Source organism: Gymnodraco acuticeps, unplaced genomic scaffold (assembly GCF_902827175.1).
Source record: "Gymnodraco acuticeps unplaced genomic scaffold, fGymAcu1.1, whole genome shotgun sequence".
NCBI lineage: Eukaryota > Metazoa > Chordata > Actinopteri > Perciformes > Bathydraconidae > Gymnodraco > Gymnodraco acuticeps.
The window spans coordinates 105422-133368 of NW_022991945.1; the positions used below are offsets into that span (position 1 = coordinate 105422).

The 27947-nt window shown below is 41.6% G+C and overlaps 1 protein-coding gene across 3 annotated transcripts; it reads left to right on the forward strand.

Annotated features, from left to right (window-relative positions):
- Nucleotides 1-124: 124 nt before the first annotated feature.
- Nucleotides 125-27947, forward strand: tes (testis derived transcript (3 LIM domains)). Of its 3 annotated transcripts, XM_034200537.1 has the most exons (8): nucleotides 125-318; nucleotides 11710-11795; nucleotides 14447-14996; nucleotides 15501-16155; nucleotides 16718-16770; nucleotides 20765-20980; nucleotides 25504-25662; nucleotides 26022-27947. In XM_034200537.1, the coding sequence occupies exons 1-8, from the start codon at nucleotides 292-294 to the stop codon at nucleotides 26211-26213; spliced, it is 1938 nt and encodes a 645-aa protein (XP_034056428.1). In that variant the 5' UTR covers nucleotides 125-291; the 3' UTR covers nucleotides 26214-27947. The 3 variants fall into 3 exon arrangements, 1 of the variants encoding a protein (XP_034056428.1); XR_004567476.1 differs by lacking the exon at nucleotides 26022-27947 and having other exon boundaries at nucleotides 14447-14769; nucleotides 14812-14996; nucleotides 15501-16770; XR_004567475.1 differs by lacking the exon at nucleotides 26022-27947 and having other exon boundaries at nucleotides 15501-16770.

The window sequence follows — 27947 nt, forward strand, 5'->3', positions numbered from 1 at the left end:
GCTGTTACACCGCCACATGTGTCATTACATTGACTGTAGGTACCCGGATGTAAACAATCCGAACACGAGTTTTATGTTGAAAGCTTTGACCGGAAGCCATGTTGTTAAAGTAGTTTACTTGACACCCGTGCGGAGCAGCAGGACCTCCGAGGAAAACCGGAGAGTGAACCGGGCGCTTCATGATTTCTGCTCCCTTTTCTCTCAGGTTAAGATTTTGACATTTGTTTTCGTTTTGGCTCGTCTGGGCTCCTCTTCTGGACCGAGTGGACTACTGGAAGAAAAGACACAAACATGGAGATAGAGAAGGAAGTGAAGAAGGTAAGATTCCCCCCGGTGTTCTCCGTATCTCTCTCTGACCGGGGAACGCCCTGAAAAGGTGTGCCGAACCCGGGCAGGTGGCGAGAAAAGTGACAGTATCACAGAGAGACTTTCTACGTTAGTTTTCCTCTTTCATTTAGAACTTTTTCCACAGACAAGCCTTTGCATTTTCCCCTGATTAAACTCACATTTAAATACTCCAAACAACACGAATCCACTCCATCTTTATAAGATACACAATAGCTGGTTGACTGGTTAGCAAAACTTAAGTTCTTTCTTAGCAAACCTACTTCCCTTTTTAGGGGAAGTACTTTTCCCACTTGAACAAACTTCACACCAAACTGCATTGGAAATGTGGACTACTGTGTGTCACAATGCGTTTTAACAAATCTCATACGCTTTTAGACATTTTAAATCTTATTCATCAAAACAGTTGAAGCTATGGCACACTTCGGCATGGATGTTGTACACGAAAATCTTGCATTTTATACAAAAGTGAAGTGTTTTGGTATCAGTGCGCATTGCTCAAGACCGGTGTTGCAGTATAACTTGAGTCATGACAACTGGCGACATTCTATTATTTTCGTCATAGGAATCCGGGGCGTGTGCAAAGGACCCATTGTGGACTTACCATGTCGATCGCCTCGTTTGTCCTTTACGTTCATATTTTGCTATATCTGCCTTCCTAAGATCACTTTGATGCACATTCAGTACTCGTATGTGAGGTTGTGGGTGAGAGGTGGATATCGTGACGCTTATAGGGAGGTATCGAACATTACAAAGTAGGTGACTGTGTGGATGCCAGTTCAAAATATTGCAAACTTGAATAAATCATTTAAATTATATATTTGTGTCCGACTTTCACTTATACATCGTTCTTAATGTGATGTATAGTAGCTTTGATAGCTGTCCATACCTTCAGACAGCCTAAAAGTAAAACACAAGTCGTGTATTCACAGCCCGACCGCTCATCGAGATGACTGGATCACTCATGACAGGTTGTAATAATAATAATAATGCATTATATTTTTTATTAGAGCGCTTTTACAGGTGCTCAAAGCGCTTTACAAGTACACATTACACATATTAGACATGTAAGAGTCATTACTGCGGACATTACCCACAGGAGCAAATGCGGGTAAAGTGTCTTGCCCAAGGACACAACGGCCTGACGCTGAGGTTGTGATCAGCTCCGATTAAATTGTGATATCAATGCTGTAGCTATTCTCCAGGAGCACGTTTTTTTACGTTTTTTCTCGTATCCCTCTCATCACAACAAGACTCTACACTGTGCAGGACAAAACAATTACATACATGAAAATAACCTTGATGCATGGGAATGAAACACACAAACTATCTTCCGTGGCTACACTGATGTCACAGTCTCGGTAAACCACAGAAAATCCATGGTCATAACAGACAAAGCAGACTTAATCAGAAGTATGCAAACAATCCAAAGCATGCAACATGCCCAAGATCAAATATCTGATCTTAAATGCATGAACATCCAAACTCTGTAGCATGTTGCAAATATAGTAAGTTAAAACCAACACTTTCACATTTCCACATTGCAGACTAGATAACCTGTACTCCTACCATGCATGAACAAATCCCATTAAATATTCGTCTAATTGTATATTAATTTGCTTAAAAGCTCAGGTTTATGAATAGAAATACATGTATTCAAATCTTATAAGCATTACTGAGAGTGTGTGTGTGTTGTGTGTGTGTGTGTGTGTTGTGTGTGTGTGTGTGTGTGTGTGTGTGTGTGTGTGTGTTGTGTGTGTGTGTGTGTGTGTGTTGTGTGTGTGTGTGTGTGTGTGTGTGTGTGTGTGTGTGTGTGTGGTGTGTGTGTGTGTGTGGGTGTGTGTGTGTGTGTGTGTGTGTGTGTGTGTGTGGTGTGTGTGTGTGTGTGTGTGTGTGTGTGTGTGTGTGTGTGTGTGTGTGTGTGTGTGTGGTGTGTGTGTGTGTGTGTGTGTGTGTGTGTGTGTGTGGTGTGTGTGTGTGTGTGTGTGTGTGTGTGTGTGTGTGTGTGTTACGTCTAGAGCCAAACTGTCAATTAAAAGTGGGTGAAGCACACAGTGAGGCCTACTCTGCATGTGTGGCATGACACTAATATATAGTTTGCCACTCACAATGTGTGTCATTTAAGGCTTTAACCGGCCATTGTGACTTATTTGATATTTTTTAGGCGGTCATTTATTGTCAGGGGCAGGAGCACTAAACAACAAAGTGAAGGAACTCTCAAATAAAGCCAAAATATATTCATATTCCTTGTTATATTTCTTACTTTAGGATAAACCCTTAACACGATGCATTACTAAAGGTTTACTATAGGTTCCTCCCACACACTCCCCCTTTGCCCAAAAGCATCCATTTGATTCCTTTTTTTTCTTCTGTAACATAATGACATCACTTTGCAATGCTCCTATTGGCTAGCGCTCCAACACATTGTACATGATAGGCTAAGGGGCGGGACATTTCTAAGCGGTTGGCCAATCACAACAGAGCCAAGCCAGCTAACCAATCAGAGCAGACTGGGCTCTGGTTTCAGACAGAGGGTGAAAAGAGGTGCTGCAGCACAGGCAGTATGAGAACAATAAAGAGCTTTTTGAACATTAAAGCATGGAGACATGTCACAGTAGAGACACTACATACTGATATACACCTGAACATCAGCAGGAGAGGACTCTTTAAAGTAGAGACACTACATACTGATATACACCTGAACATCAGCAGGAGAGGACTCTTTAAAGTAGAGACACTACATACTGATATACACCTGAACATCAGCAGGAGAGGACTCTTTAAAGTAGAGACACTACATACTGATATACACCTGGACATCAGCAGGAGAGGACTCTTTAAAGTAGAGACACTACATACTGATATACACCTGAACATCAGCAGGAGAGGACTCTTTAAAGTAGAGACACTACATACTGATATACACCTGAACATCAGCAGGAGAGGACTCTTTAAAGTAGAGACACTACATACTGATATACACCTGAACATCAGCAGGAGAGGACTCTTTAAAGTAGAGACACTACATACTGATATACACCTGAACATCAGCAGGAGAGGACTCTTTAAAGTAGAGACACTACATACTGATATACACCTGAACATCAGCAGGAGAGGACTCTTTAAAGTAGAGACACTACATACTGATATACACCTGAACATCAGCAGGAGAGGACTCTTTAAAGTAGAGACACTACATACTGATATACACCTGAACATCAGCAGGAGAGGACTCTTTAAAGTAGAGACACTACATAATGATATACACCTGAACATCAGCAGGAGAGGACTCTTTAAAGTAGAGACACTACATACTGATATACACCTGAACATCAGCAGGAGAGGACTCTTTAAAGTAGAGACACTACATACTGATATACACCTGAACATCAGCAGGAGAGGACTCTTTAAAGTAGAGACACTACATAATGATATACACCTGAACATCAGCAGGAGAGGACTCTTTAAAGTAGAGACACTACATACTGATATACACCTGCACATCAGCAGGAGAGGACTCTTTAAAGTAGAGACACTACATACTGATATACACCTGAACATCAGCAGGAGAGGACTCTTTAAAGTAGAGACACTACATACTGATATACACCTGGACATCAGCAGGAGAGGACTCTTTAAAGTAGAGACATTACATACTGATATACACCTGAACATCAGCAGGAGAGGACTCTTTAAAGTAGATACACTACATACTGATATACACCTGAACATCAGCAGGAGACGACTCTTTAAAGTAGAGACACTACATACTGATATGCACCTGAACATGAGCAGGAGAGGACTCTTTAAAGTAGAGACACTACATACTGATATACACCTGGACATCAGCAGGAGAGGACTCTTTAAAGTAGAGACACTACATACTGATATACACCTGAACATCAGCAGGAGAGGACTCTTTAAAGTAGAGCCACTACATAATGATATACACCTGAACATCAGCAGGAGAGGACTCTTTAAAGTAGAGACACTACATACTGATATACACCTGCACATCAGCAGGAGAGGACTCTTTAAAGTAGAGACACTACATACTGATATACACCTGCACATCAGCAGGAGAGGACTCTTTAAAGTAGAGACACTACATACTGATATACACCTGGACATCAGCAGGAGAGGACTCTTTAAAGTAGAGACACTACATACTGATATACACCTGGACATCAGCAGGAGAGGACTCTTTAAAGTAGAGACACTACATACTGATATACACCTGGACATCAGCAGGAGAGGACTCTTTAAAGTAGAGACATTACATACTGATATACACCTGAACATCAGCAGGAGAGGACTCTTTAAAGTAGATACACTACATACTGATATACACCTGAACATCAGCAGGAGACGACTCTTTAAAGTAGAGACACTACATACTGATATGCACCTGAACATGAGCAGGAGAGGACTCTTTAAAGTAGAGACACTACATACTGATATACACCTGGACATCAGCAGGAGAGGACTCTTTAAAGTAGAGACTACATACTGATATACACCTGAACATCAGCAGGAGTGGACTCTTTAAAGTAGAGACACTACATACTGATATACACCTGACCATCAGCAGGAGAGGACTCTTTAAAGTAGAGACACTACATACTGATATACACCTGAACATCAGCAGGAGAGGACTCTTAAAGTAGAGACACTACATACTGATATACACCTGGACATCAGCAGGAGAGGACTCTTTAAAGTAGAGACACTACATACTGATATACACCTGAACATCAGCAGGAGAGGACTCTTTAAAGTAGAGACACTACATACTGATATACACCTGAACATCAGCAGGAGAGGACTCTTTAAAGTAGAGACACTACATAATGATATACACCTGAACATCAGCAGGAGAGGACTCTTTAAAGTAGAGACAATACATACTGATATACACCTGAACATCAGCAGGAGAGGACTCTTTAAAGTAGAGACTACATACTGATATACACCTGAACATCAGCAGGAGAGGACTCTTTAAAGTAGAGACTACATACTGATATACACCTGAACATCAGCAGGAGAGGACTCTTTAAAGTAGAGACACTACATACTGATATACACCTGAACATCAGCAGGAGAGGACTCTTTAAAGTAGAGACACTACATACTGATATACACCTGGACATCAGCAGGAGAGGACTCTTTAAAGTAGAGACACGACATACTGATATACACCTGAACATCAGCAGGAGAGGACTCTTTAAAGTAGAGACATTACATACTGATATACACCTGAACATCAGCAGGAGAGGACTCTTTAAAGTAGATACACTACATACTGATATACACCTGAACATCAGCAGGAGACGACTCTTTAAAGTAGAGACACTACATACTGATATGCACCTGAACATGAGCAGGAGAGGACTCTTTAAAGTAGAGACACTACATACTGATATACACCTGGACATCAGCAGGAGAGGACTCTTTAAAGTAGAGACATTACATACTGATATACACCTGAACATCAGCAGGAGAGGACTCTTTAAAGTAGATACACTACATACTGATATACACCTGAACATCAGCAGGAGACGACTCTTTAAAGTAGAGACACTACATACTGATATGCACCTGAACATGAGCAGGAGAGGACTCTTTAAAGTAGAGACACTACATACTGATATACACCTGGACATCAGCAGGAGAGGACTCTTTAAAGTAGAGACCTACATACTGATATACACCTGAACATCAGCAGGAGTGGACTCTTTAAAGTAGAGACACTACATACTGATATACACCTGACCATCAGCAGGAGAGGACTCTTTAAAGTAGAGACACTACATACTGATATACACCTGAACATCAGCAGGAGAGGACTCTTTAAAGTAGAGACACTACATACTGATATACACCTGGACATCAGCAGGAGAGGACTCTTTAAAGTAGAGACACTACATACTGATATACACCTGAACATCAGCAGGAGAGGACTCTTTAAAGTAGAGACACTACATACTGATATACACCTGAACATCAGCAGGAGAGGACTCTTTAAAGTAGAGACACTACATAATGATATACACCTGAACATCAGCAGGAGAGGACTCTTTAAAGTAGAGACAATACATACTGATATACACCTGAACATCAGCAGGAGAGGACTCTTTAAAGTAGAGACACTACATACTGATATACACCTGAACATCAGCAGGAGAGGACTCTTTAAAGTAGAGACACTACATACTGATATACACCTGAACATCAGCAGGAGAGGACTCTTTAAAGTAGAGACACTACATACTGATATACACCTGGACATCAGCAGGAGAGGACTCTTTAAAGTAGAGACACGACATACTGATATACACCTGAACATCAGCAGGAGAGGACTCTTTAAAGTAGAGACACTACACACTGATATACACCTGAACATCAGCAGGAGAGGACTCTTTAAAGTGTATCAGACCTTTGTTTGTCTACAGCAATAAAACACTACTTCATGCAACAATATTAAACGTCTAGTAATATCATACCTTAAGTAAAAAATATATGATAAACGTAATGAATTTCTCTGCTGAGTGAGTTTACTTTTGTTCATTTAAGTACATTTTGCTGATAATACTTCTTTACTTCTACTTGACTGATAATTTGAACGAGGAGGAGTTTTACTATAAGGGAGAATTGTTATAATAAATGATTGGTACTTGTACTTAAGTAAAGGATCTGAATACTTGGATGCCGGTCAGTGAAGCCTGCCTTTAACTTAATCAAGTCAACCCCAATAAGAGCCCATACATTGCGTGTTTACTATATACATGAATCTGCTGCTGGAGAGTGAGTCTGATCACCTGGATGACCCTGAGGGTAGAAGTGTTGTGGGGTGCAATTACTGTCAAACTGTAACCAGACAAGCGCCATCTGTGTTTAGGTAATATTAGGCTCAATTAGGCTCATGCTGCTTGAATGAGGTAATGAGTTGTGACAAGGAGCGCACTGTAACTCCAAAACACTCTGTTAGATTGAAGTGCTTTTTGGTACATTTCCTCACATTTTTTAACCTAATTTGAAATAATTTTCAACTCTCAACACTTAAGGTTGCCATATGCTTAATTTTGAGGTAAAATGAGCGAAGGGTGATCTAATTGTGTTTGCTTTGGGTAACTGTTGGACTGTAGGACCTTTTTTTGCAAACAGTCACAAAAAGTCTAACATGAAACATTTAAAATCATCACCAAATTGTCTCCAAAACAACATTTAAGGGTCTAAAAAAAGGCATTTATGGTTAGAGGAGTTTGTGTTGTAGGGCTGTACCCGAATATTCGTTCGTTGGAGTATTATTCGTTTTTCAATTTCGTTATTCGTTTTCTTCCGGTTTCTTTTCAAATTAAATTGATTGAAATCTCCAATATCAACGTATGTCTATTATCAACAATATTCGCTGCTGATTACTACCGAATATCCGGAGCCGAAAAATGGTATTCGGGACAGCCCTATTGTGTTATTATAAAAGACGATGTCATGTATTAGTAAGTCAAATCTATTGAATCTATGTATTGTCACGAGGACGTCCCGCACAAACATACGTGGACGTACTCAAGAACGACGCAGGAGCACAAAGTACCAATGAACTGGCCAGATGTATGGAGAACCGGGATGACTGGAAGCGACGATGGAGGGCTCGTCTGAGGACGACCTTGAGAGATTGTAGAGATAATGTAGCTCTCATTGTTTAGATAATTTAATTCTACGTTTATGAGTATTAAAATAAAACCAAACTAAGGACGTGCTATTTAAAATATAGAAACAACGGTTATTAAATTGTTGGGCTGGATTGATACCACGATACTCTGCTTGAAATAAAACGATGTAGGCATTGCATAGATGCAAGGCAACTCAAATGACACTAGTTAGAAAAGTAAAAGTTCCAAAATGGGTGATTTGGCTTCCTTTTGTTATTGTAGAAATTAGGTGTTGTGGTCGGAGTTCAGGTGGCCTGCTGACATAAATGAAAACGTCTCCAAAGTGTTTCCAGCAGATCAGGCCTTCTGCAGGAAAGTGACTCATGAGACCGGAGCTGTGTGTCTGAACAACGTCTTTGCAGAGTCACTGTAATCATTCATCCTATTAGTCACGATACAAAGTCACTGATTAATATCGGCTTCTAATGCAGTTTGTGAAACTGAGTTCCAAGGAAACACACACCCTGAGAGACCTCAGCCAAACATGGGCAGGCGTCTTCAGACCCGAGACAAATATTTAGACTTCCAGTACGAGTGAACACTTAGCTCGGCTGGCTTGAAATCCAAATACTTCCTTTTGAATGTGAGGTTTTTATCTGTAGTCAAATGAACACAGTACTTTCTCTGAAGATGGCTAATGACAGACTTTGCAAACAAGATGGAGTTCAAGACTTTAACATTTGTTGCAACACGAATCAAAGTCTTCCTAGCACCTAAAGTTTTCATTTCTAATCTTGTTCACAAAAATCTTTTATCACAAATGTCCAGGTTTAAAGGTGGGGTAGGTAATTCACTTCAGAAACACTTTGTTATATTCCATGGAATGCTCTTAACATCCCGATAGCAATGAATACATGAAATGCTTTGACAATAAATCCATTAACAAATTTCATCAGTGGAAGCCGTGGCGCTGTAAAAAGCACGACTAATCATCTGAGCCGGCCCGGCTAAAGTAACTGGATGGCCTACCTGCCTGTCAGCCTTCCATCTGGGCACAAACTGATCTCGTGCCCTCATTGGTCATGTGCGCGTTCGTGTGTTGGAGGAGGGGCTCTGTGAGGAAGTCTGAAGGAAGAGACATATTTTTTCCGGTTGTGTATTTTCAAATTCTAGCGCACTCGAGCTGCTTTCTCCGTTCTTAACTACCCTACCTTTAATGACTCTATTTAGCCCATTTTATACAATAAATCAAAAATAGGATGTCTTGTTTTGATTCGCTAGAAAACGTTAGCATCAGACCAGGATCATAAATAGAAAATATCCCAAGTGTGTGATAGAAAACTGTCAAGAAAAGGTTTGGAAATAAGGGTAGCTGCTTCACTTCTGTTTAATCACTTAAACAAATTGCATAAATAGGAATATTATTAAGGACATTTGAAGCTGATTCCACTTATAACAGCATACTGTAAGGGAAGGTCAGTGAATTTATTATCTTTCATTCCATATAGAAGTGATATACTTTTATATTAAAGGATATCACTTACTGCGTGTCAACCATAAGAAATGAATAGATGGCTGAATATTAAAGTAGATAATGATGGTTTCTTGAGGTCCGATAAACACTTGATTTACTTCTACGTCTTTTGTTTGTTTGTTGTTTTCAGGCCACGTTGCCATTTTTCCATTTTACTTAAAGACTAGAATAAATTAAGCTTTTTTTTACATTCTCTACGACTTCAGTTACCATAACAAATGTAGCTGCTAGCCTCCATTATCCTGCTCGGCCCCCACAGGAGGAAAGGAGGTGCCATGGAGCCTGAAATATGGACGCTGCCGTTAGAAGCAGGAGTCACGGTCTGCATTCCTCAGTAGTGAGACGAGTCTTTTGGGTCAAAACGTCTCCGACAAAGCGCTGCCTGCTGGGGTCCCATGAGGCTTTCAACAGCTTTGAATAGAAGTCCATATATGGTCGTAAACAGCCGTAAGGGCTTAAGGTGGACGGACGTTTCTTGCCTCTGAAGACTGGGGAAATAATGCAGGACAGAAGATAGAAACTGGATCATAAAACTGACTCCATTCATAGGAATTGAAGAGAAATTTAAAAATGTCTCTAATGGCATTTTTGCTTTCATCACAAATCCTCCCAGCCCAAATGATAAGTGACTTTTAATTTCGTTTTTCTTTCACTTTTGGCTATTTTTACTAAAACGTCTCTGGATCTTGTGACTTTTATTTTTCTGCTAGTCCCTGTCAGATGTCATTTGACTTTTTCTACCATTTCAATGTTCCCTCCACATTAATTTACTATGTCGATTTCTTTGTGTAGCGGTCAACATATAGAAATAACTCAAACTAAAACTGCCGCTGAGGCAACAGAGAGCAAATCTGACGCAGGGAATAATGATCCAATGTCCAGGCAAAAAGATACAATTCAAGATTCAAAGCTTTATTGTCATTGGCACATTAGCTACAGTGTAGATATGGCAATGAAAAACTTAAGTCACAGGCTCCTCCAACAGTGCAACATGAATATATATAGGACATAAAACCGATACAAATAGTGCAAGAGAGAACAGAAATAAAATGGTGCAATAAAATGTTGTAAGATGTGTAAGTAAATACAAATAAAATAGTGCAAGAACAGTCTAAGTAAATGAAATATGATTAGATAAATAAATTGGATGCAAACAGACAAATGTTTATGGAAGCACTTTATAGAGCTCAGGTGTTTGACGGCCCGTCCACACTACAGCTTCGACAGCTTCAAAAACGGTTTCCAACGCGTCTGCCCATTCACTTTGAATGGGGTGACGTCACTTTTCGCCGAACTGCATTGTGGGAAGCAGAGCGGAGCTTTCCTGGCGTTTCAGGCTTCAAAAGTTGAGCAATGTTCAACTTTTGAAGCTTCTGAAGCTTTCGGTGGAAGCGTCAGCCAATCAAATCATATGCCAGTATAAGCTCTAGCCAATCAAACCGCTGCTTGTGTGTCGGGGCGGGAGATTCATGTGATTGGTTGTTGGTCGAGCTTCAGACACGCCCAGCTCCAAGCTTTTTTTGAAGCTGTAGTGTGGACGGGCCGTTATGGTCTTATGGCCTGAGGGATGAAACTGTCTCTAAGTCTGGTGGTGTTTGTCCAGAACGTTTTTTTGTTCACTTCATTTTCTCCAAGAATCCAAAATCCAACCCATAAACAGAGCAATGGTTTCACCTAGGCTGTGCAATTAATCGTATTTTAATATTTGTTGATGTTGTTTATTGGTATTTATTATTTTGATATTATTTAAATATAAATGTATCTTTTATTTATTGTTTTTTCAGTTGAATTATACGTTCAGGGTAATCAACAGTTAAAAAGATACCGTTCAAATTATTATTTTAATTAGTTTTAAAGTTCAATAAATGGATGTTTTCAAAGTCAATGAATAATCGTATTTAATAATCGTGATTTCAATTATTGACCAAAATAATCGTGATTATGCTTTTTGCCATAATCGAGCAGCCCTAGTTTCACCTGTGCTTTCCCTGGTAAAACACACATGATCGTGCTTTTCTAACATCATGCTTCTAAATCTGAAGTTGTTCTACTTTGCAGCTTCTTGAAGTTTGTATTTTCATAATCCCAGCTGCTCGAATGGAAGCTCAGTATTTCCTTTTGTGTAGTGAAGCAGTCTCATCTGTGATGGCTCCTAATCTCCCTCATGTTCTCTGTTCACAGATGACCCTCGGCCACGAGTTTGGTGCTGGAGCTTCCTGTTTGAAATGCAAGGACAAGTGTGAAGGCTTCGAGCTGCATTTCTGGAGGTTAGTGCAGCTGTTCTCAAGCAGCATGAAATATACATGTGACGGTGGCTCATCACTCTCTATCCCAATTTAACACGAGCAGCTTCCAGGGCGGCTTCATTTGGAAAATAGACTAATTGAGGTTATATTGACTGACTGGTCATTAGTCCTGGCAGCCTGTTTAGCAGCTCTCCTTTGTTTCTACTTCTTCTTGTCTTTTCTCAACAAAAATGTATCCTGAATTTCCCCACAGGGATCAATAAAGGTCCATCTTATCTTATCTTATCTTATAATGCAGTTGCAATATGATGAGGTATTAAAGAGAATACAATATAAAAATTGATCAATAAAAGAAGTGAGAATATTAGATTTTTGATCAAGTCTGTTGAGTACTGTAGTAGGTCAGGACTTCAACACTTCATTCAGATATTTTCACATATTTGGCCTTTCCCAAATGATGCGCTTTCTGGTTTTTGATATTGCACTAGTCAATGAAATACTGATTAATTGTGCAGCCCTGGCAGCAGCTTTGGTGAAAAGGGTCCTGTGGAGAAAAGCACTGAACCATGTGGCAGTCTTCCCAGCAGCTTCTACTGAAGCCTTCCGAGTAAATCGCCAGAACGCCGACACCTCCTCATCTCCACCGCTCCCATGTTTTCCTTTGTGTTGCCATAAGTTATTCTCTCTCCGTTGGTGCGCGGGGCTAATGCTAATAATGCTAATGTGAGCAAATAAAATGGCGGCTTCACAAAACCTTTTCAGAGTTATACGGGGCGTGGTTTGCAATTCCCCCAGCCAATCAGAAATTGGAACATTTTTCTCCGCAGGATAGTCCCACCTCTCTAGGAGGCACTCAAAAGGGGTGAAAAGGTTCGCAAAAAAAAGTTCTAGTTCCAGATCTTTTTGGTGTGAACGCAAAATCCCAGGAACTATCGGAACTATTCCTGGGAAAAGTACTCCGGTGTGAAAGCGCCTAATGTTATTAAAATCGCAATATGGACGAGTGCAAAATTGAGGGTGTTGTGACGCTGCAAGAAGTCATAATAATTATAATCAATTGTATTTACAGGCGCACTTTTCATTTGAGTAAACAAAACTCAAAGTGTGAGTAAAATGGTTGAAACTAAACAACAAAATAAATATATATGTATATATATAATAAAGTAAACAACAGAATAAAAACAAAGAAAAATAAGGTTTGCTATTCTACATACTTAATAAAAACACTTGTTTGGTACAAATCCTTTTAAAATAATCCCACCATAATCAATTAAAAAAAGATTTCCAATAATAATCTGAAGGCAGTAGACAGTTAGTTGTTTAAAAAAATAAAACCTTGGACTGTGTACTACTTGCAGCCAGACTACCCAGAGTCCTCTGTCTGGCTTCCTCTGTCACAATACGTTCAATTATTAGCACCAGTGGCTCATGGCTTACTGTTCTCTCTGACCACACTTGGTTAGTTTCCCTGAAGGCAGAGACATGTGCCCTGATGCCCCCCCCAGCACACTGTGGGACACTCAGACAGGAATGTGAAGCCGTTACAGACCAACAGCGACACAAAGGCTTTCCTCATCTCCAAAACTGTAAAACTGCTGCTTAGTCATAATTTCACACGAATAAACTACCATTGAACATCCCCTTTGGATTTGTATTCCTATAGTACAGCTGTTGTCATGACTGGTTGCCTACTTTGAATATATCGTACACGAGGAAGCACAGGAACACAGTGGTGTCTCAATATTCCACTGATCATCACGTGGTGTAATATATATAATAGTAGTTGTGAATATAGCAGCACTTAAGTGTATACAACCTTCACAGGGCTGCTTTAACATCGCTAGAATAAAACGGTAAAGGACTTAAATAAAATAATTAGTCTTTATCAGTTAATATGTTATCCTCAGTGTTTAAATATATTTTCCAGATTGTTTCCATGAACGTAAACGCTGTCATTGTGTCGGTTTCTTCTCACAAACAAACTGGGTTTAAAAGCATCTCAGTGCAGAGAGAAGTCTGTGTTCCTGCTCAAGCTGAAGCATGCTGAGCAGTCATAAATGATGTCATCGTTACTCTGCAAATATGAGGTAGGTGTGTTGAGGCTTGTGAGAAGGGCAGATATTTCAATATTAATGTAACACTAAGCGTGTTGCATTGGTGTTAATAATGTAGCAACGTTGAGACAGATTGTTGTTTCTAAAGTTAGAAAAAATATATAAGAAAAACATGTTTGTTTAAAAGACACAGTTAAGTGAGCCTAAGGGGTTAGAGGCTTATTCCACACATACAAAGCAAAATAATAGGTAACATTAGGTTTCTACAATTAACCAGGCTTCAATTCAAGAATACAACTTCATGATCTGGGTAGTAACTATTACTTTGTTGTATGCGTCTGTTTGTGTATTTGTGATTGTTGTTGTATGCGCTTGTATACTTTGTAACCTGTGTTAATTTACATATTAAATGATTAAATGTATTTGTTCTAACCTGTGTATCCTTGTGACTATTATTATTTTTGTTGTTTTGTTTCCCATTGTAAAGCGTCCTTGGGTCTCTTGAAAGGCGCTATAAAACATTTCAATTATTATTATCCTTTCTCTCACACTAAAAATGACTGAACATATTAGTCAACATTTAAAAAATCGTTAACATTTTACACTTTTTCTCCGTAGGAAAATCTGCAGGAACTGTAAATGTGGGCTGACGGAGCACAACGTGCAGATGATCTCTGAGGAGAACAAGAAGGTGGGGAAGCTGTTCGAGGACACCAAGTACACCGGCCTGATCGCCAAGCTGAAGACGGACGGCGTCCCCAGCTACCGCGGCAACATGGTGACCATCTCCATGCCCAGCAGCGGCACCGCGTACATCGTGCCGCCCAGCGCCTCCTCTTCTTCTGTGGTGCGTCCGCCTGCCACCGCTGGTTCTGTGCAGCCAGCAGGGGGCGCTGCAGGTCCAGCAGGGGGCGCTGCAGGTCCAGCAGGGGGCGCTGCAGGTCCAGCAGGGGGCGCTGCAGGTCCAGCAGGGGGCTCTGCAGGTCCAGCAAGGGGCGCTGCAGGTTCATCAGGGGGTGTTCGTCCTCCAGCAGCCAGCCTCACGCCCCTGAAGGCCAACAGAGTGCCCGTCACCGTCAGCCTCGCCTCAGCCAACACGGTGCCCAGAGACGTGCCCATGATGTCCGTCACCTACGAGTGGGCTCCACCTGTTGCCAATAAGTACCTGGTAAGAGTTCAAACTGTGGGCTGAAGTGACGGGATGGGAATGATTAATCGAATGTTTGAAATTATTCAGGTTTTCGAATATGAGTTATGAATATTTATATTGTAATTTCTTCTTTTTTTTGATGGGAGGGATGCCTAAATTGATTACATATTTAATGTATACGACAGTGCCATTTTAAATATCTTAAGAAAAATATCGAAGAAAGTAAATAGGGCTGCAAGATTTTGAAAGAAATGTGCAATTGCGATATGGCTTGCAATATTGCAATACTGTCCGTCTGGAAGTCCTGTTATATCTGTGTATCTGTTTGTCCTACTGAATCTGCAGTACTCTTGTTTTGCACATTTTCTCACCACAAACCTCTGTTTTAAACACGTTGTTGTTCAAGTATTTCCCCTCTGTCTCTTTCTGATTGGTCCTTAACTTCCTGTCTGAGCCCTTCACCCCTCTGGCCTTCACACAGTCTCTGATTCTTCCCATTTCTTCCCCCTCTCTCTCTTCTAGGCGGCGCGGTACATCGAGCTGCTTCCCGCAGAGAAGCGTCCGGTGGCCGGTACCGAGGGAGCCGTGTATCGCCGGCAGCAGATGGCCCGCCAGCTGCCAGAACACGACCAGGACCCGGCCCAGTGCCACGAGTTGAGCCCCGCCGAGGTCAAGCAGATGCAGCAGTTCGTCAGAAAGTACAAGGACGAGGCGTTGGGCGTGGCAGACGTCATCCTGCCCGAGGAGATGGCTCTGGTTCGGGCCGGGGGAGGAGCTGGAGGGGCTCACGGTGCTGGAGGGGCCGGGTATGGACCGGGAGGAGTGGGGGCCGGAGCTGGAGGTCCTGGAGCTGGTTATGGTGCTGCAGCTGGTTATGGGCCAGGGAATGCAGGTCCTGGAGTTGGTGCTGGTTTTGGAGCTGGAGCAGGAGGTAGAGGAGCTGCTGCTCCTGGTTCTGCTGGTTATGCTGGTGCTCCTGGTTATGCTGGTTATGCTGGTGTTCCTGGTTCTGCTGGTGCTCCTGGTGTTCCTGGTTCTGCTGGTTATGCTGGTGCTCCTGGTTCTGCTGGTTATGCTGGTGTTCCTGGTTCTGCTGGTGCTCCTGTTGTTCCTGGTTCTGCTGGTTATGCTGGTGTTCCTGGTTCTGCTGGTGCTCCTGGTGTTCCTGGTTCTGCTGGTTATGCTGGTGCTCCTGGTTCTGCTGGTTATGCTGGTGTTCCTGGTTCTGCTGGTGCTCCTGTTGTTCCTGGTTCTGCTGGTTATGCTGGTGTTCCTGGTTCTGCTGGTGTTGCTGGTGCTCCTGGTTCTGCTGGTGTTCCTGGTTCTGCTGGTTATGCTGGTGTTCCTGGTTCTGCTGGTGCTCCCGGTTCTGCTGGTGTTCCTGGTTATGCTGGTGCTCCTGGTCTTCGTGGTGCTCCCGGTTCTGCTGGTGTTGCTGGTGTTCCTGGTTCTGCTGGTCTTCCTGGTTCTGCCGGTGTTGCTGGTTATGCTGGATATGCTGGTGTTCCCGGTTCTGCTGGTATTGCTGGTGTTCCTGGTTCTGCCGCTGTTCTTGGTTATGCTGAGGTTTCTGGTGTTTCCCGGTGTTCCTGGTTATGCTGGATATGCTGGCGTTCCTGGTGCTCCTGGTTCTGCTGGTGCTCCCGGTTCTGCTGGTGCTCCCGGTGCTCCTGGATATGCTGGTGTTGCCGGTGTTCCTGGTTCTGGTGTCGCTGGTGCCCTCCCAGGGCCCGGCTCAGGAGCGATGGGCGCTCCTGGATCTCAGCAGGCTGGACTCCCACAGCAGGCCTTCGTAAGTCGATCATTTATTTATCATCAAACACGTTGCTACTTTAAATAAAACTGTATACATTAAGGACAGATAATTGGTTGAAATTATTATAACGTATTTAAAAATAATACCTCCAGATTCTACAACTTCTAAAAAAGTGCCTAAAAAAACTTTCCCCCCATCGTTCTTTTTCAACCTTCCCTTTACAGCTTGTTCAGAAATAATAGTTGCCCAACTTTATATTTTGTACTGATTCCTGAATATGGTCGTATCGTCTTAACATGATACAGTTTAACTCGACAGGCTTCACTACATATTGTCTGTGTGCCACTTTAGTGAAACACTAGCTAAGTGCCATTATTGAACTGAATGGACTCAAATGGCTTAATATTGATAACAACCAAAGAGAGAGAGAACCATTATTATTCTTCTTTACTACCACATCATTCCTGTTTATTGAACAATAGGCGCTTTCACACCGGAGTACTTTTCCCAGTATAGTTCCGAAAATGTGCGTTCACACCAAAAAGATCCGGAACTAGAACTTAGTTCATGAGAACCTTTTTACCCCCTTGCTAAAGAGCAGGTACTTTCATGGGAGAAAAAGGTTCTTATTTCTGATTGGCTGGGTGGATTGCAAACCACGCCCCGTAAAACTCCCAACAAGTTTTATCAAGCCGTCATTTTATTTTCCCCGCATTAGCATTATTAGCATTAGCATTATTAGCATTAGCCCAGCGCACAAACGGAGAGAGACTAATTTATGGCAACACAAAAGGAAACATGGGAGCGGTGGAGATGAGGAGGTGTTGTCGTTTCTGGCGATTTACTCGGAAGGCTTCAGTAGAAGCTGCTGGGAAGACTTCCAGCCAGGGCCGTCCCTGGCCAACTGGAGGCCCCACGCAAAGTTATATGATGAGGCCCTCTGTCTTACGAGTGTCGACAGGGGGAGGGGTGCTAGTGGAGCCATACCACACTAATTGCGCCGCATAAGTGAGGCCCCCTCCGCAAGGTGAGGCCCCACGCAGTCTGCATGATCGGCCTGTAGGGAGGGACGGCCCTGCTTCCAGCAGCTTCTACTGAAGCCAGTCCCCAACTCCGGGGACTTCGGGTGGCAGTATACGCCGTGAAGTTGTTTGCGGCCTGCCAGTTAACCCAAAGCAGAAGAAGAAGTACGGCAAAGTACTTGCGTTGCGGTCGGATAATCCAAAAATCAGCTCCTAACGTCTAACCCTAGCGTCTATTCCTTGACCTCTGAGTGAAACGTTAAGGGATAGTGGATAGGAGAATTCAAAAGGACTTAAGAGAAGAGACCGCGGTACTTTAGTGAATCCGAATGCACTTTCACTATCCGACGTGTTTATGATGCACCAGCGGACGTCATGAATGTGCGTCTGCTGCTGTGGGCAAACTATGGAAACTACAGTTTTCTATACAGCGGACTACAACATGGATGTTCAATAAGAACGAGGGACTCATCTAGAGACTCTGTGCTCTGATGCTGTTGCTTTATGCTTTATGAACGTGGACAACAGAGAAACATATTCTTCAGGACCAAAGTTGGAGTTGAAATAAAAAAGGAAAGTGAAACTTATGCTCGTCACCCTCTCCCTCCGGTCCACATTAATACAAATGATCCCAATACGTATGATTGATGAAAAGATCTTAAAATCAATACAAATGTATTTAGTATAAACGTTAGTCCTTAACATCTATCACTGTGTATATCACCATTCAAACATCTTTTAAAAGTTGAACAAACCCCACACAGCTCAGTAAAGACTGAGAGATGTTGACTTTATTTGATCATTTCAGTAAAAACTAACGTTCATATTTCTCTCTTTGATTATAATACTGATGCACGTTCAGAATAAAGCACTTTGGCAACTTACCACATACGTTTTAAAATGCTTAACGTAACTTTCATGATATCATTTCTCGGTCATAATCGGTTGTTTCCGTGAACGGCCGACTGTTGAGTGACGGCAAATGTTGCGGCTGCATTGCATTGTGGGGCAGCATTTTCTCCTCTCCTTTCGGTGAGGGAGGTCCAGTGGTTCCTAAGCTAAAGGAGGTTATAAAGGAAGTTTGAAACCTCCTTTCCTATCATCTAGAGAATTGGAACGGCACTTATCATGGCTGCCACTGAGGGACTTCCGGGTCATTTCACTCCGTTAGGAAGGTTCCTAAGCTAATGAACTATTCCACTTCAGCCCCGGTGTAAAAGCGCCTAATGAGTTAACCAATGAAAATAAGTTGCAAGGACACACTATCTGATTTTGAGGCTACAGTTCAGTAGGAAGCAGTCAATCCTTCCTTACTCTAGGGGCGCTGTGCTGAAGTGGATCCACGAAATAAAATTAATAATAATAACAATTGTAGGTAATAGGGAACTTTTTGCACTTGGTTGCAAACACGCTTTATTGTGACGTAGCATTTGGAAATAATAAGTACCAGATTAAATGTAATGACTGTTATTTTAACTGAATATTTGTATGTATTTGAATTAGACGTCTGCTTTGTCAGGAAAACAAAACATATATATATTTACAATCAGCAAAAAAAACTTTAAAAACATCACATATAGCATTATATATATATATATATATATATATGCATGAAAAAAAAAAATACAATTAATAAATAGAAATATCTCAAATAAACTATTTTGTTTTTACCAAATTGACGATGCATAGTTGCACTCTAGGTCCAATACATACTTTTGAGATGTCTTTACAACCAGGTTTTAATTACGGACAGTAAACCTGATGTTTGCACAGTGCATTACTGCCACTATGAATTACCCCAAAGATGTTCCTGAACTCAACACCAGGTGGAGCTGTAAGACCAGCTCTTACTCTGGGTCATGAGTCACGAGCAGAGGTGTTTTAACATCACCATGTGCCGCCTGTTAGATCCTGCTGTGTGCAGTCTTATGATTTAAGATATTTCTCTACTTTCTTTATCCTCCTCCTTATTAATTCCTCACATTATACGTGACTGCACAATCTCAGGAACACTCTCTTCTCTCCTTGAACACAACCATGTATTTACTTATCTCTAACTTCCCCTTAGCTCCACCAGCTGCCATGCTATCTTGATGAATCTCACCAGGGTCACTGTGGGCTTCTGTATTATAATAATGGGGACATCCGCCCCTTTTTAAGCAGTAAAATGGGCCCTTTTCATTCATAGAGTGCAGATACTTCAAATGCTCCCTTATAAAATGTGATATGTCAGATCAAACGAGGCCTTCATGACTTTGAAATGGACTCAAAGTGAAGGACACTGGCCTTTGTGTACAGGAAGTACATACAAATCCTTTGTAATGATTAAAGGGGATGAAAGAAGTATTTTGGGGACAGGATGTTACTGTCTAACACGGTGTTATTTTATGTACATGCAATTTTCCGGATAGTGTTGCTCCATATTAAACAGGCATTGTGTGTCAAATACAAACTCCTAATTTGCAGTTTAAATAATTATGAATCAAGTCATTTAATTGAAGTCATTTCAAGGTTCAAGGCTTTTATTTGTCATACGTACATAGCTACTGTGAAGTTATGACAATGAAAATCTTAGGTCACAGGCTCCTCCCACAATGCAACAGTAACAACAGCAGTAATTGATTATTAATCAATCAACATCAGTCCTTTAGTTCAACTAATGTATCAAAAATCTTTAACATTCACTTTAACAACATCAATTTGGAACTAATAACAGCGCTAATAAATATTGTTTTTATTTCATTATTACATGACTTAGGCCTTTTGGTTATGAAAAAGTAAAACAAAAACAGCCCAATTTTAAGGTACAAGTAAAGGTAACGAAAACAACTTAATGTATTAATAATATCAAAAATATGATAAACAATTGAGCAATACTTAATCCTTAAATGTTGGGCTTTCATAAACCAACGAGATACTCAATGATTCAACTTTATTTACTGTCATCTGGTGAAGCACCATGTTATTAATTAACTCAAATTCTCTTCTTCTTCTTCTCTCCTCTGTAGTCGTGCAATCACTGCCAGCAGCCGATGCGAGTTGGCGAGCCGGCGGTGTACGCAGAGCGCGCCGGATACGATAAGATGTGGCACCCCGCCTGCTTCGTCTGCTGTAACTGCAGCGAGCTGCTGGTGGACATGATCTACTTCTGGAAGAAAGGCAAGCTGTACTGCGGACGCCACTACGGAGACAGCGAGAAGCCGCGCTGTGGAGGCTGTGATGAGGTGGGGAGGACATTGTTACTCGTTAAAGGTCACCTATTATGCAAAATCCACTTTTTCACATCGTGTATACATCAACATGTGTCCCCTCTTCTTCATGTCTCTTCTACATCAACATGTGTCCCCTCTTCTTCATGTCTCTTCTACATCAACATGTGTCCCCTCTTCTTCATGTATCTTCTACATCAACATGTGTCCCCTCTTCTCCATGTATCTTCTACATCAACATGTGTCCCCTCTTCTTCATGTCTCTTCTACATCAACATGAGTCCTCTCTTCTTCATGTCTCTTCTACATCAAACATGTGTCCCCTCTTCTTCATGTCTCTTCTACACTCAACACGTGTCCCTCTTCTTCATGTCTCTTCTACATCAACATGTGTCCCCCTCTTCTTCATGTCTCCTCTACATCAACCTGTGTCCCCTCTTCTTCATGTCTCTTCTACATCAAACTGGTCCCCCTCTTCTTCATGTCTCTTCTACATCAAAAGTGTCCCCTCTTCTTCATGTCTATTCTACATCAAACATGTGTCCCCTCTTCTTCATGTCTCTCTACATCAAACATTGTGTCCCCTCTTCTTCATGTCTCTCTACATCAACATGTGTCCCCCTCTTCTTCATGTCTATTCTACATCAACATGTGTCCCCTCTTCTTCATGTCTCTTTCTACATCAACATGTGTCCCCTCTTCTTCATGTCTCTTCTACATCAACATGTGTCCCCTCTTCTTCATGTCTCTTCTACATCAACATGTGTCCCCTCTTCTTCATGTCTCTTCTACATCAACATGTGTCCCCTCTTCTTCATGTCTCTTCTACATCAACATGTGTCCCCTCTTCTTCATGTCTCTTCTACATCAACATGTGTCCCCTCTTCTCCCTTGTCTCTTCTACATCAACATTGTGTCCCCTCTTTCCTCATGTCTCTTCCACATCAACATGTGTCCCCTCTTCCTCATGTCTATTCTACATCAACATGTGTCCCCTCTTCCTCATGTCTCTTCTACATCAACATGTGTCCCCTCTTCCTCATGTTCTTCTACATCAACATGTGTCCTCTTCTTTATGTCTCTTCTACATCAACATGTGTCCCCTCTTCTTCTATGTCTCTTCTACATCAACATGGTCCCCTCTTCTTCATGTCTCTTCTAATCAACATGTGTCCCCTCTTCTCCATGTCTCTTCTACATCAACATGTGTCCCCTCTTCTTCATGTCTCTTCTACATCAACATGTGTCCCCTCTTCTCCATGTATCTTCTACATCAACATGTGTCCCCTCTTTCTTCATGTCTCTTCTACATCAACATGTGTCCCCTCTTCTTCATGTCTCTTCTACATCAACATGTGTCCCCTCTTCTTCATGTCTCCTTCTACATCAACATGTGTCCCCCCTCTTCTTCCATGTCTCTTCTACATCAACATGTGTCCCCTCTTCTTCATGTCTCTTCTACATCAACATGTGTCCCCTCTTCTCATGTCTCTTCTACATCAACATGTGTCCCTCTTCTTCATGTCTCTTCTACATCAACATGTGTCCCCTCTTCTTCATGTCTCTTCTACATCAACATGTGTCCCCTCTTCTTCATGTCTATTCTACATCAACATGTGTCCCCTCTTCTTCATGTCTTCTACATCAACATGTGTCCCCTCTTCTTCATGTCTCTTCTACATAAACATGTGTCCCCTCTTCTTCATGTCTCTTCTACATCAACATGTGTCCCCTCTTCTTCATGTCTCTTCTACATCAACATGTGTCCCCTCTTCTTCATGTCTCTTCTACATCAACATGTGTCCCCTCTTCTCCATGTCTCTTCTACATCAACATGTGTCCCCTCTTCCTCATGTCTCTTCCACATCAACATGTGTCCCCTCTTCCTCATGTCTATTCTACATCAACATGTGTCCCCTCTTCCTCATGTCTCTTCTACATCAACATGTGTCCCCTCTTCCTCATGTCTCTTCTACATCAACATGTGTCCCCTCTTCCTCATGTCTCTTCTACATCAACATGTGTCCCCTCTTCCTCATGTCTATTCTACATCAACATGTGTCCCCTCTTCCTCATGTCTATTCTACATCAACATGTGTCCCCTCTTCTTCATGTCTCTTCTACATCAACATGTGTCCCCTCTTCTTCATGTCTCTTCTACATCACATGTGTCCCCTCTTCCTCATGTCTCTTCTACATCAACATGTGTCCCCTCTTCTTCATGTCTCTTATACATCAACATGTGTCCCCTCTTCCTCATGTCTCTTCTACATCAACAGTGTCCCCTCTTCCCTCATGTCTATTCTACATCAACATGTGTCCCCCTCTTCTTCATGTCTCTTCTACATCAACATGTGTCCCCTCTCCTCATGTCTCTTCTACATCAACATTTGTCCCCTCTTCCTCATGTCTTCTTCTACCTCAACATGTTGTCCCCTCTTCTTCATTGTCTCTTCTACATCAACATTGTGTCCCCTCTTCTTCATGTCTCTTCTACATCAACATGTGTCCCCTCTTCCTCATGCTCTTCTACATCAACATGTGTCCCCTCTTCCTCTATGTCTCTTCTACATCAACATGTGTCCCCTCTTTCCTCATGTCTCTTCTACATCAACATTGTGGTCCCCTCTTCCTCATGTCTCTTCTACATCAACATGGTGTCCCCTCTTCCTCATGTCTCTTCTACATCAACATGTGTCCCCTCTTCTCATGTCTCTTCTACATCAACATGTGTCCCCCTCTTCCTCATGTCTCTTCTACATCAAATGTGTCCCCTCTTCCTCATGTCTCTTCTACATCAACATGTGTCCCCTCTTCTTCATGTCTCTTCTACATCAACATGTGTCCCCTCTTCATCCATGTCTCTTCTACATCAACATGTGTCCCCTCTTCTTCATGTTTTCTACATCAACATGTGTCCCCTCTTCTCCATGTCTCTTCTACATCAACATGTGTCCCTCTTCTTCATGTCTCTTCTACATCAACATGTGTCCCCTCTTCTTCATGTCTCTTCTACATCAACATGTGTCCCCTCTTCTTCATGTCTCTTCTACATCAACATGTGTCCCTCTTCTTCATGTCTCTTCTACATCAACATGTGTCCCCTCTTCTTCATGTTCTTCTACATCAACATGTGTCCCTCTTCTCATGTCTCTTCTACATCAACATGTGTCCCCTCTTCTTCATGTCTCTTCTACATCAACATGTGTCCCCTCTTCTCATGTCTCTTCTACATCAACATGTGTCCCCTCTTCTTCATGTCTCTTCTACATCAACATGTGTCCCCTCTTCTTCATGTCTCTTCTACATCAACATGTGTCCCCTCTTTCCATGTCTCTTCTACATCAACATGTGTCCCCTCTTCTTCCATGTCTCTTCTTTACATCAACATGTGTCCCTCTCTTCTTCATGTCCTTCTACATCAACATGTGTCCCCTCTTTCTTCATGTCTCTTCTACATTCAACATGTGTCCCCTACTTTCTTCCATGTCTCTTCTAACATCAACATGTGTCCCCTCTTCTCCATGTCTCTTCTACATCAACATGTGTCCCCTCTTCTTCATGTCCTCTTCTAACAATCAACTATGTGTCCCCTCTTCTTCATGTCTCTTCTACATCAACATGTGTCCCCTCTTCTTCATGTCTCTTCTACATCAACATGTGTCCCCTCTTCTCCATGTCTCTTCTACATCAACATGTGTCCCCTCTGTGGAAAGAGACTCTGAAAGTTTCAGGATCAAAGATTTTCTCTCTTTTTGATCCATTTCTATAAAAACCTGTCTGAAAATGAGCTGATCAGATTTTAGCCACTTTATGATGTCATAACGATGTTTTGTCTTGTGTAACCATTAGCCAATCACCAACCAAGGTAACCCCCCCCCCCCCCCCTTATCACCTGAATCTCCTCCTAGAGCACCATTGAGTTCTTTATAACCAAATCTCTCTCAGAGGGGCGTGGGGAGGGGCTCCTTATTTTCATCTAAAGTAACAGACAGAGAATCAGCACTTTGGAAACAGGGCTGAAACAGAGGGGATTATGGGTAATGCTGGGATGGTGTTTCAGCCAATCAGAGACAGGCTCTGTATATATCTGAGACCTATAATATATAGATGAAAAACAGTATCATAGGGGACCTTTCAAATATATTTATACTTAGCAGGACCCACTAAAGCTTCAGTTAGACCCCTGCAGGTGGTACAGAGCTGCTCCAGTCCTTACTAACACTTTCAAAATGGATCAAACCATTCAAGTTGTAGGACCTTTACACCAATGTCCTGTCTGTCAAAGAATTTAATTTAAAATAATTCTGCCGGTTCATAAAGCACGGTATATTTTAAGGCCAAATTACATTCTGCTAGAAGTCTCACCTAACTATTCATAACTCACACTGTATAAATAAACTTGCCTTGTCTTTAGAAGGTATTTGTTTAGTAGAATTTCCTTGCAGCACAATTATCGTGAGATTTGGATGTATTCATTTTTAGTTTTTAAGGTTCATAGCACTTTTTGAATCCCTATTTCCTGTGTCTGTCCACAGCTGATCTTCAGTAATGAGTACACGCAGGCTGAGGGTCAGAACTGGCATCTGAAGCACTTCTGCTGCTTCGAGTGCGACTGTATCCTCGCCGGAGAGACGTACGTGATGGAGAACGATAAACCCGTGTGCCAGCCGTGCTACATGAAGAGCTACGCTGTGGTGAGACCGACTTTCTCTGGGTGTTTGTTTATAAAAGTAGAATATGTTGTTGTGTTTATGGAAGCTGTTGCCTTTACCACAATTCAAAATATAGTAACATTTGGCAAAAACGTAAAGATATCGACGTTATGTGGCTAACAGCTATAACAACACTCACATGTGGTTACAGCTCAACTGTTGCCTTTAATTGTATCCTTTGATTCCTACTAACTTAGTTGTTGTTGCCTGTTTTGTAATTTGGTTTGTGTAATGTTTTGTCCTAAGTGTATTTTTGTTATCTAAAATCTATTGAGAATAAAAAATATTAAACTAAACGACAACCTGTCCCCCTAACCTCATCTCACCCTCCTCTGTCCCAGAAATGCTCCTCCTGCCAGCTCCTAGTTGATCCCGAGGCCCAGAGGGTTTCCTACGGAGACTTCCACTGGCACGCCGACCCGCAGTGCTTCAAGTGCTCCGGCTGCTCCAAGTGTCTGGTGGGCCAGCGCTTCATGGCCGTGAAGAACTTCCTCTTCTGCTCCGTGGACTGCAAGAAGAAAATCGTGGTTTAGAGCGGCCCTCCATCTTCCCCAAAAACCACTGGTGAAACCAGGCTGCGTTCAGATGGAGTCAGAGCAGAAACATGGCTGCACGTGGGAAGAGATTGTGTGGTGTTGTGTTACCACTCAGTGCCTGATACCTCTGATATAGAGGCGTATAATAATAATAATAGTAATGCATTTTACATTAGGGTGCTCGTACCCTTCGGTTCATGGAGATCACAGTATTGATAAATCACCCAAACGTCTTCCTTCCAGTTTGTTATTTTCAACAACTTCAGTATAAATACGTAGAGAAAAGGCAAATAAAACACAGCAAAACAAAGCTTATAATTAAAAAGCGTTCACTTGAGTTATCCAATTACATTGTTTCTCGTCAAGGACGTCATATTTTATGATAAAAATTACAAACTTTACGATAACTACGTTTCCAAATGGACTTTGGTTGTGTTACCATTCAGTGCCTGATACGTCTAATATTGAGGCGTGTAGTAATAAGGAGTTCATTTGACGTTAGGGTGCTCGTACCCTTCAGTTCATGGAGATCACAGTATTGATAAATCACCCAAACGTCTTCCTTCCAGTTTGTTATCTGCCTTTTCTCAGCTAATTCAGTTTAAATACGTACTGTAGAGAAAAGGCAAATAAAACCAAGGTATTTGAAGTGGTAGAGCAGAAAACAAAGCTTATAATTAAAAAGCGCTCCTGTGAGTTATCCAATGACATTGTTTCTGGTCAAGGACGTCATATAAACTTCAAGGTCTGTCAGCCATTTCCTCTCAACTATTCCATTGTTGTTGCTTTTCTTGCACTGTTTTCATTCCGATGAGATTTATTTTGTGTTGGTCAGTTTTCTGATGTTGAACCTGTGTCTTTGAATGTGCTGCTCCTATTGAACCTACTGTTGATTTGCCACCATTTGAGCGTTCTTCCTACAAAATAACTACTGATACTATCTCTCCTCGATGCAGTAATATGGTGAGCAATATTTGCCAGGTTTGCTTTGCTTCTTGAACACTGTATTTCAGATCAAACTGAAATAAAATGGTATTTGATGTTAAAAACTCTGAGGAAATGTAACTTGAGAGATTTTGGAAATGAAACATCCGACACTGATAAGAGCATATGTTCTTTTACACATAATCCAATAGGGTGTGTATATATTGCAGTATTAAATAGTATTTTGGATTGACACTAAATGAAAACCTCCCATGATGCACCACCAGTATAACATATTGCTTTCCTACAGGTGTATGAAAGGCATTTATAACTCCGTCCAGCTTGTGTATGTTGATGTGGATAAAGAACGTGCACAGAGATATTTTGTATTGTAAGGATGTTAGATTGCATTAGCTTTTGTCCCATGAACTGGCATCACTGTGGATCGAGTTCAATCCAATTATACTGCAAGATATATCCTTGAAAAAAAAGTTGAACTGCATTTGGTTGTTGGATCTTCGTTAACTAAAAATATATCAGAGTACAAATAAAAAGGGAAAAAGGCTGAACAAACCAATGAGAGCAGAACATATGTTTGGTTTTACATTTCCATCCAGATCATCCACTGGTGAATACAAACACTGAACATGTGTTGTATAGGAATAATGACATGGGACCCAAACACTTAATGACATCAGGAAATCACTGGACATTCCCATAAATAAAGACGATGTGAGTTTCTTTATTTTTTGTTCTTTTGTGCCATGTACTTTTCCAATCATGCAATAAATGGCATTTGACACATTT